Source organism: Macrobrachium nipponense, chromosome 26 (assembly GCF_015104395.2).
Source record: "Macrobrachium nipponense isolate FS-2020 chromosome 26, ASM1510439v2, whole genome shotgun sequence".
In the NCBI taxonomy this organism is placed as follows: Eukaryota; Metazoa; Arthropoda; class Malacostraca; order Decapoda; family Palaemonidae; genus Macrobrachium; species Macrobrachium nipponense.
The window spans coordinates 5,234,197-5,251,696 of NC_087215.1; the positions used below are offsets into that span (position 1 = coordinate 5,234,197).

General features: G+C 37.3%; 1 protein-coding gene across 1 annotated transcript; it reads left to right on the forward strand.

Moving 5' to 3' along the window:
- Positions 1-2,639: 2,639 nt before the first annotated feature.
- LOC135199758 (uncharacterized) lies at positions 2,640-7,793 on the forward strand. The gene is made up of 2 exons (XM_064227914.1): positions 2,640-2,696; positions 6,367-7,793. Exons 1-2 carry the CDS (start codon positions 2,688-2,690, stop codon positions 7,132-7,134), a joined length of 777 nt encoding a protein of 258 aa, XP_064083984.1. The 5' UTR covers positions 2,640-2,687; the 3' UTR covers positions 7,135-7,793.
- The last annotated feature ends 9,707 nt before the right edge of the window (positions 7,794-17,500 follow it).

Sequence of the window (17,500 nt, forward strand, 5' to 3'; positions counted from 1 at the left end):
ATATATATATATTACACACATATATATATATGAAAAAATATATAGTATATACTTGCATATATGTAATCACACTCACATACATATAATATATATACATATGTATAATTGCATACATATGTATCTATGTATCCATCTACCTTAACCTGTAAAGCAAAACATTTAAACATTGAAAGAACTGTTTCCCCACGTATCCCCAATACCGGTTTCACTTTTGTTTCCCCCAAATTCCTATGTCCACTCTCTCAGTACCAAACGAGTTAGTCTTCTCATTATAAGGACTTCGAGGGACTAGTTTTTAATCTTGTCTTAAGGAGTTTTTTTTTTTTTTTAGGTGGTATTCCAGTTTCTTTATTCTTATTTCTGTGTTTCTGGCTGTTATACTTTTTTTATATTATATTTGTTATTCACTGAATGTATTAACACATATATATATATATATATATATATATATATATATATAATATATATATATATATATATATATATATATATATATATATATATATATATATATATGTAAGTATGTACGTACGTATATAGGTGATATATATATATATATATATATATATATATATATATATATAACTTGATGATAAATAACAGTGCCAAGACCAGGAAGAACATTCTTTATTTAACGAGCTTTCGAGGTCAAAACCTCATCTTCAGGCTGAAAAAATTGACAAGGATGAGAAATCGCTAAAAATTTACATTAAAATGAATTGTCTTATTAAAAAAAAGCTTCAGTAAAAACATAAAATAAAACGAACATTACAATACATACTAAAAATTACGATAAAACTAAACAAAACGTAAAACATACGAAAACAGAAATAAAAATGAAAATATGAAAGGTAAACAAACTACCCTCAAAAATAAAATAGCTAACGACCCACTTTGTGTACTACTATGAAACTATATGATAGCTAGTTGAATACCGGACGAGTTGTTGTTCAATTCCGGTTTCATTTCTTAATAAACAGCGACTCTGAAATTAAAAGGTCCAGTCTATTTGAGCAAAAAGACAGTACTCTAAAATCTAGGTGAGTGAAAGGATGGTCCTGTGCTAAACTGTGTTCCCTTATGGCAGAAAAAGGTGGTTTAGAAAGAGGAAACCTAGTTCTAACGGAAAGACCTCTGTGTTCCAAAATTTCTGGGTCTAAGCCAGCGGGAACTGGATCCCACGTATCGCAGACCACACTGCGACAGGTTTACCTGTTCGCAGTGTGGTCTGCGATACGTGGGATCCAGTTCCCGCTGGCTTAGACAGAATTTTGGAACACAGAGTCTTTCCGTTAGAACTAGGTTTCCTCTTTCTAAACCACCTTTTTCTGCCATAAGGGAACACAGTTTAGCACAGGACCATCCTTTCACTCACCTAGATTTAGAGTACTGTCTTTTTGCTCAAATAGACTGGACCTTTTAATTTCAGAGTCGCTGTTTATTAAGAAAATGAAACCGGAATTGAACAACAACTCGTCCGGTATTCAACTAGCTATCATATAGTTTCATAGTAGGTACACAAAGTGGGTCGGTTAGCTATTATTTTTGAGGGTAGTTTGTTTACCTTCATATTTTCATTTTTATTTCTGTTTTCGTATGTTTTACGTTTTGTTTTAGTTTTATCGTAATTTTAGTATGTATGTAATGTTCGTTTTATTTTATGTTTTTACTGAAGCTTTTAATAAGACAATTCATTTTAATGTAATTTTTAGCGATTTCTCATCCTTGTCAATTTTTTCAGCCTGAAGATGAGGTTTTGAACCTCGAAAGCTCGTTAAATAAAGAAGAATGTTCTTCCTGTCTTGGCACTGTTATTTATCATCAAGTTAAGATTTCCAAGTAGCCGCCCAATACCGAGACTATATATATATATATATATATATATATATATATATATATATATATATATATATATGTGTGTGTGTGTGTGTGTGTGTGTGTGTGTGTGTGTGTGTGTGTGTATATGTATATAATATATATTTATATATGCTATATGTATACAAATATGTACAAATATAGTTGTGTATGTAGTATATATATATATATATATATATATAGATATATATATATATTATATATATATATATATATATATATATATATATATATATATATACATATGTGTGTGTGTGTGTGTGTGTGTATCTATATATATATATATATATATATATATATCTCTATTATCGATATATATATATATATATATATATATATATTTATATATTATACATACCCTTTTTTTTTTTTCAACACATACGTAATGCCTACTTCCCTCACTGACATGAATCTCACGTATACTAGATAACCAAGAAATAAATTCATAATGTAAAGAGGGTAATCGGATGAGTATAATGGCTTGAATATAATAATAATAATAATAATAATAATAATAATAATAATAATAATAATAATAATAATAATAATAATAATAGTAAACCAGGAAGAAGGTTGAAATTCGACAAAACAGGAAGTGGTCCTAAAATAGTAGGCAACCGTTTAGGCGAAATTCGGGTCCACGTAAGTTCCGCCTCCCAACCCCCCCCAAAAAAGACGCCGACCTGACCTGTTGACCTCGGAAGGTCTAAGGAAGTCTGACAGGTACAGGGAGTATATATATAAGAGGTGGACAAAACACAGTCATATCAGTTCCATAGCAGTTTCATAGCATAGTTTGTCAGCAGTCCGAAATGACACGCGTAAGTTGGTTGTCTGATTGTCTGATTCCGCATGAACGTTTAAATAAGGGTTTTGTCTTTAATTTTTTTTTATTTATCTATTTTTTTTTTTTTTTTACCTGACGGTAAATTTCACCAAGCGATGCTGTTTGAAGAATGTATTGATTGTATGGGCAGACATTTCTCGTTCAAATATTTTATTCAATCCTATTTTTTATGATTTTTTTTTTTTTATTTGCTGAGTGCGCAATCGTTTGTATTATCGTCTCATTGGTCTAAATTTTGTGTTTTGCACTGTTTAAACCTTGCATATATATAATAACAAAATTTAGACCAACGAGACGATAATATCAACGATTGCGCACTTTACAAATAAAAAGGGAAACTAAAAAAATTTGAATAAAATATTGAACGAGAAATCTCCACCCACGTTCGTATATAAATATATATTATATAATATATATATTATATATTATATATATATAATATATATATATATATATATATATATATATATATGTAATATATATATATATATATTATATATATATATATATATATATATATATATATATATATATATATATATATATAGATATATATATATATATATATATATATATATATATATATATATATATATATATATATATATATATATATATATATATATATATATATATATATATATATATATATATATATATATATATAGTATATACATATATATATTATAGTGTGCTTCGTTTGGTAACGTCCCAACCTTTGTAACCATACTGGGATTCGCCCCCAGCCAGGTTAGGGTACGCGCCCTAGGTCAGGTTAGGTTGGTTCCATTGGGTAGGTAACAATCATTGTTACCATACTGGGGGTTGGCCCCCTGGCTAGGTTAGGGCACATCCACTAAGTCAGGTTAGGTTGTTTCGTTTGGTTAGGTCACAACCATTGTTACCATACAGGGAGGTCCAGGGGATGAAGCCCCCCAGACAGGTCAGGGTACAGCACCCTAAGTCGGGTTAGGTTGGTTCGTTGGGTTAGGTCACTACCAGTATCCGTTTCCTTCCGCCTATCTTTCGCGATCGCCACCACTCTTATCCATCTTCCCCCGACCCAACCCCGATTCCCCAACAGGGTTCCCCTTTACTGCTTCTATTGAATCTTTCGGCGATTGCCGCTACTCGTATCCGTTTCCCCCCGCCACCCCCAAATATCCTGGTTTCCAAGAGGGGCCCCCTTTACCGTTTCTATCAAGCTTTCGACGCTACATTGTTTGTTGTTGTTTTGGTTTCGCCGCCATTTTGGTTGTGTTTTCTTCCACCGATTTTCTTGTCCAGACCTACCGCCATGTATTGGTAGGCTTGGACATGAAAATTGGTCAGAGGTTAGGTTGGCCCACGTAACTGGAGCTGCTCCAGATGGCAGTAGGTCCGGACAAGAAAATCAGCGGAAGAAAACACAACCAAAATGGCGGCGAAACCAAAACAATAACAAACAATGTAGCGTCAAAAGCTAAATAGACACGGTAAAGGGGGCCCCTCTTGGGAAACCGGGATTTTTGGGTGGGGGAAACGGATACGAGTGGCGGCGATCGCCGAAAGATTTAATAGGAGGGGTAAAGGGGAACCCTGTTGGGGAATCCGGGTTTTTGGGTCAGGGTGAAATGGATACGAGTGGAGGCAATCGGTGAAAGATAGGTTGGGGAAAACGGATACTGGTAGTTACTTAACCCAACAAACCAACCTAACCCGACTTAGGGTGCCATGCTCTGACCTGTCCGCGTGTATGGTGACAATGGTTGTGACCTAACCAAACGAAACAACCTAACCTGACTTAGGGCGCGTGCCCTAACCTGGCCAGGGGGCCAACCCCTATTTTGGTAACAATGATTGTTACCTAACCAAATGAACAAACCTAAACTGTCTGGGGGGCAAACCCCAGTATGGTAACAAAGGTTGGGATATAACCAAATGAACCACAGTAACCAGACTTAGGGCACAAAGCTGTCTTCCTCTTACACGAGGCTCATTGTTCCCTCTTTGCAGTGTTCCCATTGACCACTAAAATCGCCTAAAAGGCCACTTTTAAAAATGAACGAACGTAACACGTCAATTTCGTCACAGAAGTTGATCAAGTATCCGGGTTAGCATCAGCAAAAACAACTTGCGACAGATGAGTCGTAGACGGCGATGCCATGATTATTGTTGACTGTTTTGAACGGTCGTGGGTCGTGGTAGGTCTTCCAGGTAGAAGGGACTACTTACTTGTGCGAATGGATTTGGTTGTTGTACGGCCCTGTAAATTGGCCCATAAGGCTGGCCTGCAAAACTGTAAACAACCCACCAGGCCAATTTACAGGGCCGTACAACAACCAAATCCATCCGCACAGGTAAGTAGTCCCTTCAACCTCGAAGACCTACCACAACCTGCGACCATTCAAAACAGTCAACAATAATCATGGCATCGCTGTCTACTCCTCATTCATAGCACGTTGTTTTTGTCACTGCTAACCCGGATACTTGATCAACTTCTGTGACGAAATTGACATGTTACGTTCGTTCATTTTTAAAAATGGCCTTTTAGGCGATTTGAGTGGTCAATGTGAACACTGCAAAGAGGGAACAATGAGCCTCGTTTAAGAGGAAGACCATTTTGTGCCCTAAGTCAGGTCAGTGTGGTTCGTTTGGTTACGTCCCAACCTTTGTTACCATACTGGGGTTCGCCCCCCAGCCAGGTTAGGGTATGCACCCTAAGTCAAGTTAGGTTGGTTTGTTTGGTTAGGTCACAACCATTGTTACCATACAGAGGGGTCCAGGGGGTGAAGCCCCCTGGCCAGGTCAGGGCACGGCACCCTAAGTCGGGTTAGGTTGGTTCGTTGGGTTAGGTCACCACCAGTATCCGTTTCCCCGCACCTATCTTTCTGCGATCACCGCCACTCGTATCCGTTTCCCCCCCGACCCAAAAACCCCAATTCCCTAACAGGGTTCCCCTTTACCGCCTCTATCAAAATAATCTTTCGGTAATCGCCACTACTCGTATCCGTTTCCCCCCCCCAAAAATCCCGGTTCTCCAAGAGGGGCCCCCTCTACCGTTTCTATTGAGCTTTCGACACTACATTGTTTGTTGTAATTTTGGTTTCACTGCCATTTTGGTTGTGTTTTCTTCCGCCGGTTTTCTTGTCCGGACCTACCGCCATCTATCGGTAGGTTTGGACATGAAAATTGGTCGGAGGTGAGGTTGGCCTACGAAACTGTAGCTGCTCCAATAATAATAATAATAATAATAATAATAATAATAATAATAATAATAATAATAATAATAATAATGAATAATAATTTCATTATTATTATTATTATTATTATAAAAAATATTCTATATGAATCAGAGTTTTTGTGTCCCCGATTAAATAATAATAATAATTTTAATAATTATTTCATGCCACTGGCCCCTGCGTGCTTGTTCCATATGAATAGATTTTATCTTCTGAATAATAATAATAATAATAATAATAAATAATAATAATAATAATAATAATAATAATAATAATAATAATAATAATAATAATAATAATAATAATGCAATTTGATTTCAAAATTCCAAAATCATTAAAGAACAAAATAACAATGCTTCAGCACTATCAAAACACTATCCCAAAGAACAACTTCAGAGATTTTCATAGACTCATCCTCCACAGGTCTTCTTTCTCCTGCTGGTCCTTGTGGCTGTGTCGTCTGCCTCTGCCAAGAGCTCCAAGAAAGGAGGAGGAGGAGTAGGATTCAGACTCATCCCGGTTGCATTACCTCAACAGCCGTACTACCACCAGCCACCAGTCCAGAGACCTCTGAAAGTCATCTATAAACAAGCCCCTTCAGGGTATGGTAGCTATGGTGGTGGCAGTGGGTATGGCGCCCCTGGAGGGGGTGGTCTCCACTCTGGAGGGCACCATGGTGGATTTGGAAGCGGATTTGGAAGTGGGTATGGTGGCAGTGGAGCCGTAGGGGGTCACCATGGTGGATTTGGAGGCGGATTAGGAGGTGGGCATGGTGGCAGTGGATTTAAAGGGGGTCACCATGGCGGATTTGGAGGTGGTTTGGGTCACAAGGGAGCCGTAGGGGGTCACCATGGTGGATTTGGAGGCGGATTTGGAGGTGGGTATGGTGGCAGTGGATTCAAAGGGGGTCACCATGGTGGATTTGGAGGTGGTTTGGGTCACAAGGGAGCCGTAGGGGGTCACCATGGTGGATTTGGAGGCGGATTTGGAGGTGGGTATGGTGGCAGTGGACCCATAGGGGGTCACCAAGGTGGATTTGGAGGTGGGTATGGTGGCAGTGGACCCATAGGGGGTCACCAAGGTTTTGGAAGCGGGTCTGGAAGTGGATATGGTCACAGTGGAGCAGTAGGTGGTCACCAAGGTGGATTTGGAGGCGGGTTTGGAGGTGGTCATAGTAGCTATGGTCGTTAAGAGTTATTTCAACCTCGAGGAATGGATAATTTCTTCCAGCTGAGTTGGCCAGACTTGCCAAGAGCCCTGGTTGTAGTTTCCAGCTTCCAGGGCTCTTGGAATCAAAGCATTTTCCAGAATTCAACTTCAAGGAATGGATAGTTTCTTCCAGCTGAGTTGGCCAGACTTGCCAAGAGTCCTGGTTAGAGTTTCCCAGCTTCCATGGCTTTTGGAATCAAAGCATTTTCCAGAACTTCAACGTAGAGGACTGGAAAGGTTCTTCCAGCTGAGTTGGCAAGACTTGCCAAGAGCCCTGGTTGGAGTTTCCAGCTTCCAGGACTCTTGGAATCAAAGCATCTTCCAGAAATTGGAGGGCTCTTGGATTCCGAGATAGAATCTGCCATGACTTCAAGAGCTTTTAGTGATGAAAGCATATGCTGTACTACATGTTTGTTGAATGAATAAAGATGTTTTTAATTATAATCACAAGAACATGACTTCCAAAGAACAGAGGAGATAAAACACCAAAAATAAGCAAGCACACTTGTGTGTGGAAAGTCTTTTTGCTTGCTTGATTTTGTAACAGTTATAACTTCTGTAACAAATTTGTAAGTTATCTTAAGATATTCTGTTATGTAAATAATCTGTACATAGTGCCTATGAATAATTTTAAAAGCTCTTTTGTTGTTTTAATTTCCCTGTATGTATGACTGCATTTTTTCACTGTACGTATATATATATATATATATATATATATATATATATATATATATATATATATATATATGTATATATATATATATATGTATATATATATATATATATATATATATATATATATATATATATATATAGTATATATATATATATATATATATATATATATATATATATATATATATATATATATATATATATACATGCATACATACATACGTACATACATACATACATACATATATATGTATGCGTGTGTTTTTTTATGTATACATATAGAACAAAATATTCCACTAGCTCTCTCTCTCTCAAAAGATTCATAATAAAAAACAAAAGTTTGCTCATATCATAATTATGAAAACTGGAACAACGAAAATGTACATTTCTAACTTCGAATTTGTAACCTTGACATTTTTTCACATTCTAGAAGACGATGAACCTAGTTGAATTTTCTCGCTAAAAAGTAAATACACAGTAGAATACTCACTAAAGATTGCTTACCGAGAGAATTCGACCGTGCATTCGAGAACCCCAATTCCCTCCTTTAATAACTATTCTAAAATGTGGCGCAAATTCTCAAGAAAACAAAGGAGATGAGGACGAAAAAAAGAAAAAGGTTCCCTTTCGTAAGTGTATCTATGCAAATATAATTATTGCCTCACTGGGAGGCACTCGACAGCTAGGGCATTATAAGAGATTCAATTCGAGATATCTCCGGCGCAAACTCTCCTAAAAGGCTATGTACTGCGTATATACGAGACACATCTCTTTATTAGAAAGTCCTGGGAAGAATACTCACTCTCTCTCTCTCTCTCTCTCTCTCTCTCTCTCTACTACAGCAGAATGACATAACAATCTACCGATATATATATATATATATATATATATATATATATTATATATATATATATATATTATATATATATATATATATATATATATATATACATATATATGATATTATATATATATTATTATATATATATATATATATATATATATATATATATATATAAGTCATATCACATTTCCGTGATTCATATATATATATATATATATATATATATATATATATATATATATATATATATATATATAATATCCATATAATACATATATATATATATATATATATATATATATATATATGAATAACTTGATCACGAAGTATATAAAACGTGATGCTATGTATAAATAAAGGTTTTTTTGCCACGAAGGAAAAAATGAAAAAAAACGAGTTGGCCGAGTACTTTCGGTCCTATTCGGACCCTTTACTGACCGAAAGTACTCGCCAGCTCGCTTTTTTCATTTTTTCCCTCGTGGCAAAAAACCTTTATATATATATATATATATATATATATATATATATATATATATATATATATATATATATATATGTATATATATGTATATATATATATATATATATATATATATATATATATATATATATACATATATATGTATATATTATATATATATATATATATATATATATATATATATATATATATATATATATATATATATATATATCAACCTTCAATGTCCTTTAATATCTAATCCGCTCTACCTCGGAATTAATATATTTTCATATATGCTTAACCGAAGGGGAATTTTTTTCTCGATAAAAGACTTGCCTGGGCCCAGGCGGGAACCCATGGAGCCTTTCAAATCCAGGAATGTCAATGAAGCTTTTACCTACTACACCACCGCAAGAGGCTAAAAGTTCATATCGCCTCTCACCCTCAAATACCTTTCGCGCTCAGGTAATTCGTAGGTTTGGAGACAACATCAACCCACCTCGACCCCGGTAGCGTTGTAGTGCTTTTGACAGCACGAAGCCATATTATAAGTCAAATCACATTTCCGTGATTCATATACATATACCGAGCTACAATGTCCTTTAATATCTAATTCTCTCTATCTCGGAATTAATATATTTTCATATATGCTTAACCGAAGGGGAATTTTTTTCTCGATAATAGACTTGCCTGGACCCGGGCACGAACCCATGAAGCCTTTCAAATCCAGGAACGTCAGTGAAGCTTTTACCTATACACCACCGCAAGAGGCTAAAAGTTCATGTCGCCTCTCACCCTCAAATACTTTTCGCGCTCAGGTAATTCGCAGGTTTGGAGACAACAGCAACCCACCTCAACCCCGGTAGCGTTGTAGTGCTTTTGACAGCGTGTAGCCATATTATAAGTCAAATCACATTTCCGTGATTCATATACATATATCGAGCTAAAATGTCCTTCAATATCTAATTCGCTCTACCTAGGAATTAATATATTTTCATATATGCTTAACCGAAGGGGAATTTTTTCTCGATAATAGACTTGCCTGTCATATCTAAGGAAGGGGTTAGAGTAAATGACGATCAAGTGAAAGCAATAGCGAATTTTCGCACCAGGAGATCAAAGAAAGAGATTAAGCCATTCCTGGGTATCGCCGGTTTCTTCAGGAGGTTTGTGAAAGGGTTGTATATATGTTTTTTTTCTCTGTGTACGTTTTGTAATGGGGAAAGTTCACTTATTATTGTTGCTATTATTTTTTTTAATTTTTTTTCCTACGAGACATGTCGCAATTGGGGTTAAGCTTTACATAGAATTTCTATTTTAGACAGGAGATATAATTCAACGGGGTATGTGAGTTAGATAGAAGGGGTGTTTGGCATTATATTTCATGGAGGTTAATTATATAAACAGTAAAAGGGTTTTCCTGTTAGATATTATGGGTTCTTTTTTGATACTGTGTTTATCAGATATAGGATTACTTGTGAGGATTCAGTGGGTAAAGAGTATATTTTGTTTAGTGAGGAATTTTTAATGTTTGACTAGGAGATTGAGTATATTATTTAATGACAGATTTGTGTGGTAAAGCAAGACTTTTGTTATTCTATGATCATGTAGACTTTTTGAATATGGACACACGATGACTTTAGAGAATTCCCAACTTCACGTGATGATGACGATGGAAACGGCTTGGTTCTACAATACCAGAGGTCAAGTCAAAGTCTACACACGAGTGGCGATGCTATGGATTGCCTTTGCAACAGATGAGATGTCGTCGGTATATCGTCTCAGGATATGTTCTGGGATAAATCAGGAGTCTACAATCTTCTACGAGGCGGGTGGATTCGCACTTGCATGGGATATTTCCTTGACAACGGGGTAGTGACCACGTTTACTTCAGTAGAAAACGTCAGATCTACAGTTTCGCGATGAGGGGGTGTTGGGTACACTTACAAGGGTCGCTGACGCTGAATGTTGGTGCGTGCTGAGTTGTTTCGGGATGGTTTATGGGCTCATCCTGCGTCTCCAACTATTCGTCGAGTTCCGCCTATGTTAAGAGACGGATAAATTTTTCTTCGGCGAACGTTACTCAATTCCAGTGATTGTGGTTATGCTAGCCGTCATACTGATCACAATTTGTGCATTGGGAGTTCTTAAACTTCTGTGCATCCGGCGAGGCACAAGGGTCCCAGCAACGGAGGTAGCCCTAAATCATGTGGCAAATTAAAACATTGTGCATTAGTTGCTGATGGGGTGTGCGACAGGAGTGCACAAAAGACATAGGTGGCCGAGCCCTATTATAGAAGAAAGTAAATGTGTCGGGGAATCATGGTGCGTCAGTTTTTTGGCTTGGAGACAGAAAGAACCTAACGAAAGCCTTCCTCGAAGAAGAAATTGTTGAGTGTGCATTTGTGAGGCCGAGACCTGTACAGCCAGTTGCTATGGGACTTTTAAGGTGTGGCTGATGATTACGTGCATTTGTGCGTGTAATGATGGGTGCAATCGCCCGATACTCCGGAGGCAAGGCAAAAGACGGTTTGGAGGACGCCAGGTGTTGGAAGAAACCAATCGAAGAGGTATGGCACATTTAAAAGACTTAGAAACAGTTGCCTTTGAAAAGAGAGAAGTGTGCTGTGTATATATTTATTATTCTAGAGACGGGATTCTCTAAAGACTTGACTATTGAAATGTAGTGGCTGACAATTTTGGAGTTTGGGGCGATTACTTAGTCTAATTCAGGAGAGTAGAATGATAATTTACAGTTCTTTTTGTGGGTCAGACTTAGCTCTTAACATGACCTTTTTGATCACTTTGTTCCATATTATGTTCATCTGGTTTGGGATATAAAGAGCATATTTTTGTATTTACGTGAATTTATTAGTCTAGTTTGATATTGCTTGCAGAAAGAGGCGGCCATCTACTGAAAGGTAAGAGTTGCCACTTGTTTAGTTTTGATTAGGGGGTTATATATATATATATATATATATATATATATTATATATATATATATATATTCTATCTATCTATCTATCTATCTATCTATCTATCTATCTATCTATCTATCTATTATCTATATATATATATATATATATATATATATATATATATATATATATATATATATATATATATATATATATATAGTCTCAGTAATTGGCGGCTACTTGGAAATCTTAGCTTGATGATAAATAATAGTGCCAAGACTAGGTGGTTTAGTAAAGAGGAAACCTCGTTCTAACAGAAAGACCTCTGTTAGAACTAGGTTTCCTCTTTCTAAACCACCTTTTTCTGCCGTAAGGGAACACAGTTTAGCACAGGACCATCCTTTCACTCACCTGGATTATAGAGTACTGTCTTTTTGCTCAAATAGACTGGACCTTTTAATTTCCGTGTCACTATTTATTAAGAGGATGAAACCGGAATTGAACAACAACTCGTCCGGTATTCATTTAGCTATCGTATAGTTTCATAGTAGGTATACAAAATGGGTCGTTGGCCATTTTATTTTGATTGTGGTAGTTTGTTTACCTTTCATCTTATTTTTATTTCTGATTTTGTATGTGTTGCGTTTGTTTTAGTTTTTCGTAATTTTTAATTTTGAGTTTGTTGTGATGTTCGTTTTATTTTGATTTTACTGAAGCTTTTCGTAAGACAATTCATTTTAATGTAATGTTTTAGGTATTTCTCATTCTTGTCATTTTTTCAGACTGAAGATGAGGTTTTAAACCTCGAAAGCTCCTATAATTAAAGAATGTTTTTCCTAGTCTTGGCACTATTATTTATCATCAAGAAATATATATATATATATATATATATATATATATATATATATATATATATATATATATATGAATAATTTGATCATGAAGTATGTAAAACGTGATGCTATGTATAAATAAAGGTTTTTGCCACGAAGGAAAAAATGAAAAAGCGAGATAGCAGAGTATTTTCGGTCTTGTTCCGACCCTTTACTAAGGCAAACTGCCTTAGTAAAGAGTCGGAACAAGACCGAAAGTACTCGGCTATCTCGCTTTTTCATTTTTTCCTTCGTGGCAAATCCTTTACATATATATATATATATATATATATTATATATATATATATATATATATATGTGTGTGTGTGTGTGTGTGTGTGTGTGTGTGTGTGTGTGTGTGTGTGTGTGTGTGTGTTACAATCTCCAACAACTCTTCGTGTCTGATTGATGTACAGAGAGAGAGAGAGAGAGAGAGAGAGGTTGATAAATAAAGAGGGGAAAATGAGATACGACACAGACGTGATAATTATTGGAAAGCTGGCAGAGGGTATTGTATTTGATAGCTCATATTTTCCCCTTCCTGTTTGTGTGTGCGTGAGTGTATGTATGTGCTTACAGGGCTAGTGTTTGTGATAGTACTCTGTCAGTCGATTATAACGGAAGGCTTCAATATTCAGAATGATTAATGACGTCAAACTGCAATTAGTCAATGGAAATAATTTCAAAAGAATATTATTATTATTTTATTTTTTTTTTTTTTGCTCTATCACAGTCCTCCAATTCGACTGGGTGGTTTTTATAGTGTGGGGTTCCGGGTTGCATCCTGCCTCCTTAGGAGTCCATCACTTTTCTTACTATGTGCGCCGTTTCTTAGGATCACACTAGTCCTGGAGCTACTTCAGCCTCTAGTTTTTCTAAATTCCTTTTCAGGGATCTTGGGATTGTGCCTAATGCTCCTATGATTATGGGTACGATTTCCACTGGCATATCCCATATCCTTCTTATTTCTATTTTCAGATCTTGATACTTATCCATTTTTTCTATCTCTTTATTATTATTATTATTATTGTATTGCTGGAAAACAGACCTTTCTTTCAAACAAGTTTATTAAAATAATGGCAGAATTCACAGATTTGATTCTGTACAATATTCTTTCAATTCTCCTTATGATTTGCTTTTTCTGGCACGCTGGTATTATAAAGCAGCTGTCCAATGTTCATCGTGCTGTAGGTCGTCAACGGAAATTTCGGGTGGGCTGTGTTATCAAAAGCAAACTGGTTATCAGGGACAGGCTGGGGTCGTCAACAGGGATACAGGTGTGTTTCGTAGGTCGGGAACAGTCCGTAGTCGTCAGGGGTCTATCCGGTATTTCTTGTTATTCCTTCTTTTCTGGTTTTTAAAAGTCGTCTACATGTTTCGGCCACCTCGTTTGGCCATCCTCGGGACGGGATCGCTGAGTGCAATGGTCTGTGCCAGATGTATTCATGCTATTTATTGCATTCGGTTGGCTTGAAGAAACGGTACCTCACTTTTCATTGGGCAATACCTGTGACGTCACGAGCGATGTCATCAGGGGGCCCGTTTGCTGGTTGGCTGTCCTCTTCGTGGGCGGAGCCTCATCCTTATTGATGATGGTGGAGGTCCCCTCGAAGGGCGTGCTACCAGGTCGTCCTCAGGGCGAGAGCTTAAGAACGCTTTGCGATCACCCTCAGGGTTACTAAGGGACGTCCCTCAGGATGAGAGCTAACGCTTCTATCATCCTCAGGATCCCTCTGGTGCGATGGTCGTTGTGGGGCGGTGTCTGCTGCTCTCCTGACGGCGGTGGGGAGGAGGAAGGTCTCCTGTGTGATGTTCAAACTGGGCTTCTCCCTCCCGATGTGCAGCGCTTCTAAGATTCGCAAACGCGCAGGAAGGAGCAGTATTTAATCATGCAAGGACTGCCCATAATAAAAGAATCCGACGCAGCGACATCGTCGGTATAACTTCGAGGTTATCGACCAGGTGGCACCCGATCTACGTCGTTTGCGAATAATTATTATTATTATTATTTCAGATGATGAACCTTATTCATATGGAAAAACCCCATCAAAGGGGTCAGTGACTTGTAATTCAAGCTTACAAACGATATTATTATTATTATCATTATTTTTATTTTATTTTTTTTGCTCTATCGCAGTCCTCCAATTCGACTGGGTGGTGTTTTTTAGTGTCGGGTTCCGGGTTGCATCCTGCCTCCTTAGGAGTCCATCACTTTTCTTACTATGTGCGCCGTTTCTTTAAGATCACATTCTTCTGCATGAGTCCTGGAGCTACTTCAGCGTCTAGTTTTTCTAGATTCCTTTTCAGGGATCTTGGGATCGTGCCTAGTGCTCCTATGATTATGGGTACGATTTCCACGGGTATATCCCATATCCTTCTTATTTCTATTTTCAGATCTTGATACTTAATTCATTTTTTTCTCTCTCTTTCTCTTCAACTCTGGTGTCCCATGGTATTGCGACATCAAGGAGTGATATTTTCTTCTTGACTTTGTCAATCAACGTCACGTCTGGTCTGTTTTGCACGTATCACCCTATCCGTTCTCATACCATAGTCCCAGAGGATCTCTGCCTGATCGTTTTCTATCACTGCCTCAGGTTGGTGCTCGTACCACTTATTTCTGTAATGTAGCTGATGTTTTCTTGCACAGGCTCCAGTGGAGGGGCTTTTGCCACTGAATCATGCCTCTTTATGTACTGGTTCTGTGAAAGTGCCGGGCTATTCGCTTGCTATGTGGTTTATGGTTTCCTTTTTCGTACTGCACTTCCTATATATGGGAGAGATGTTATTTCCGTCTATCGTTCTTTGAACATATCTGGTTCTTATGGCCTGATCTTGTGCCGTTGTTATCATTCCTTCAGTTTCCTTCTTTAGCTCTCCCCTCTGCAGCCATTGCCATGTGTCATCGCTGGCTAGTTCTTTAGTCTGTCTCATGTATTGTCCGTGCATTGGTTTTGTTGTGCCAGTCCTCTGTTCTGTTTCTCATTCTCCTGTCTCTGTATATTTTCTGGGTCTTCGTCTACTTTTATTAGTCCTTCTTCCCATGAACTCTTTAGCCATTCGTCTTCACTGGTTTTCAGATATTGCCCCAGTGCTCTGTTCTCGATGTTGACGCAAGTCCTCTATACTTAGTAGTCCTCTCCCTCCTTCCTTTCGTGTTATGTATAGTCTGTCCGTATTTGCTCTTGGGTGTAGTGCTTTGTGTATTGCCATATGTTTCCTGGTTTTCTGAATATATGCTGCGGAGTTCTGCCTTCGTCCATTCCTTCACTATTCCTGCGCTGTATCTGATTACTGGCACTGCCCATGTGTTTTTTATATGGCTTTTATCATATTTCCGCGGTTGAGTTTTGACTTGAGTATCGCCTTGAGTCTGCATATATTCTTTCCTGATCGTGTCCTTCATCTCTTGGTGTTTTATATCCCCTCCTCCCATTATTCCCAGGTATTTGTATCCTGTCTCATCTATGTGTTTGATGTTGCTCCCATCTGGTAGCTTTATCCCTTCAGTTCTCGTTACTTCGCCTTTTTGTATGTAGACTAAGGCGCATTTTTCTATTTCCCATCCTGATGTCCCCAGATACAATCCTTACAGTCTGGATTAGGGTATCTATATCCTTGATGCTCTTACCATACAGCTTGATGTCGTCCATGAACATCAGATGGTTGATTCTGTTGCCTCTTTTCTTGAGTTGGTACCCGCATCCATCTTCTGTAGTACTTTTGTCATGGGAATCATGGCTACTACAAAGAGTAGTGGGGACAGTGAGTCGCCCTGGAAGATCCCTCTCCTGATATTAACCTCTGCTAGTCTTATTCCGAGCTTGTAAGTATTGTATTCCAGTTGCGCATTATTATTATTATTATTATTATTATTATTATTATTATTATTATTATTATTATTCAGATGAACCCTATTCATATGGAAAAAGCTCCCATAGAATACTATGGTGTCCACGATACATAATAAAAGAAATTACAACAGATAACAGGAAATGCAGGAAATTTCAGAGAGTATGAATAGGACGCCTATCTAATAGAACACATTCAAACTTTTATTTGTTATATAGCTTAAGAATTAACGCTGCATTCAAGCAAAATCCGGAACAGACTGGAAAAGGCGTTTAAGTGAGCAGAGAGAGAGAGAGAGAGAGAGAGAGAGAGAGAGAGAGAGAGAGAGAGAAAGGTAAAACGCGCAGAGATTGCACATTCCCTATTTCATGATATGTCACCTACCGCATCTCTCTCTCTCTCTCTCTCTCTCTCTCTCTCTCTCTCTCTCTCTCTCTCTTCGATAATGTTTAGATATGGTGGCTGCATACACCCTGGAACGTTACCTAATTCCAAAGCAACTGTAATTCTCACGAGAGCTATTCAGCATCTGGGCTAAATAGCATTCCCAGCTGACCTGTTACGTTACTTACGTGTGAGGTCATGCATAAACAAATCCCTTTACGCTTCACGGAATACTGATATGCACAAAAGAATTTCCCAAATCCAAATTCACGTCAAGCATACATTAACATACAGGTAATGTAGTGTTTGTTTGTTGGTGTTTGGGGAAAGATACTTAAAC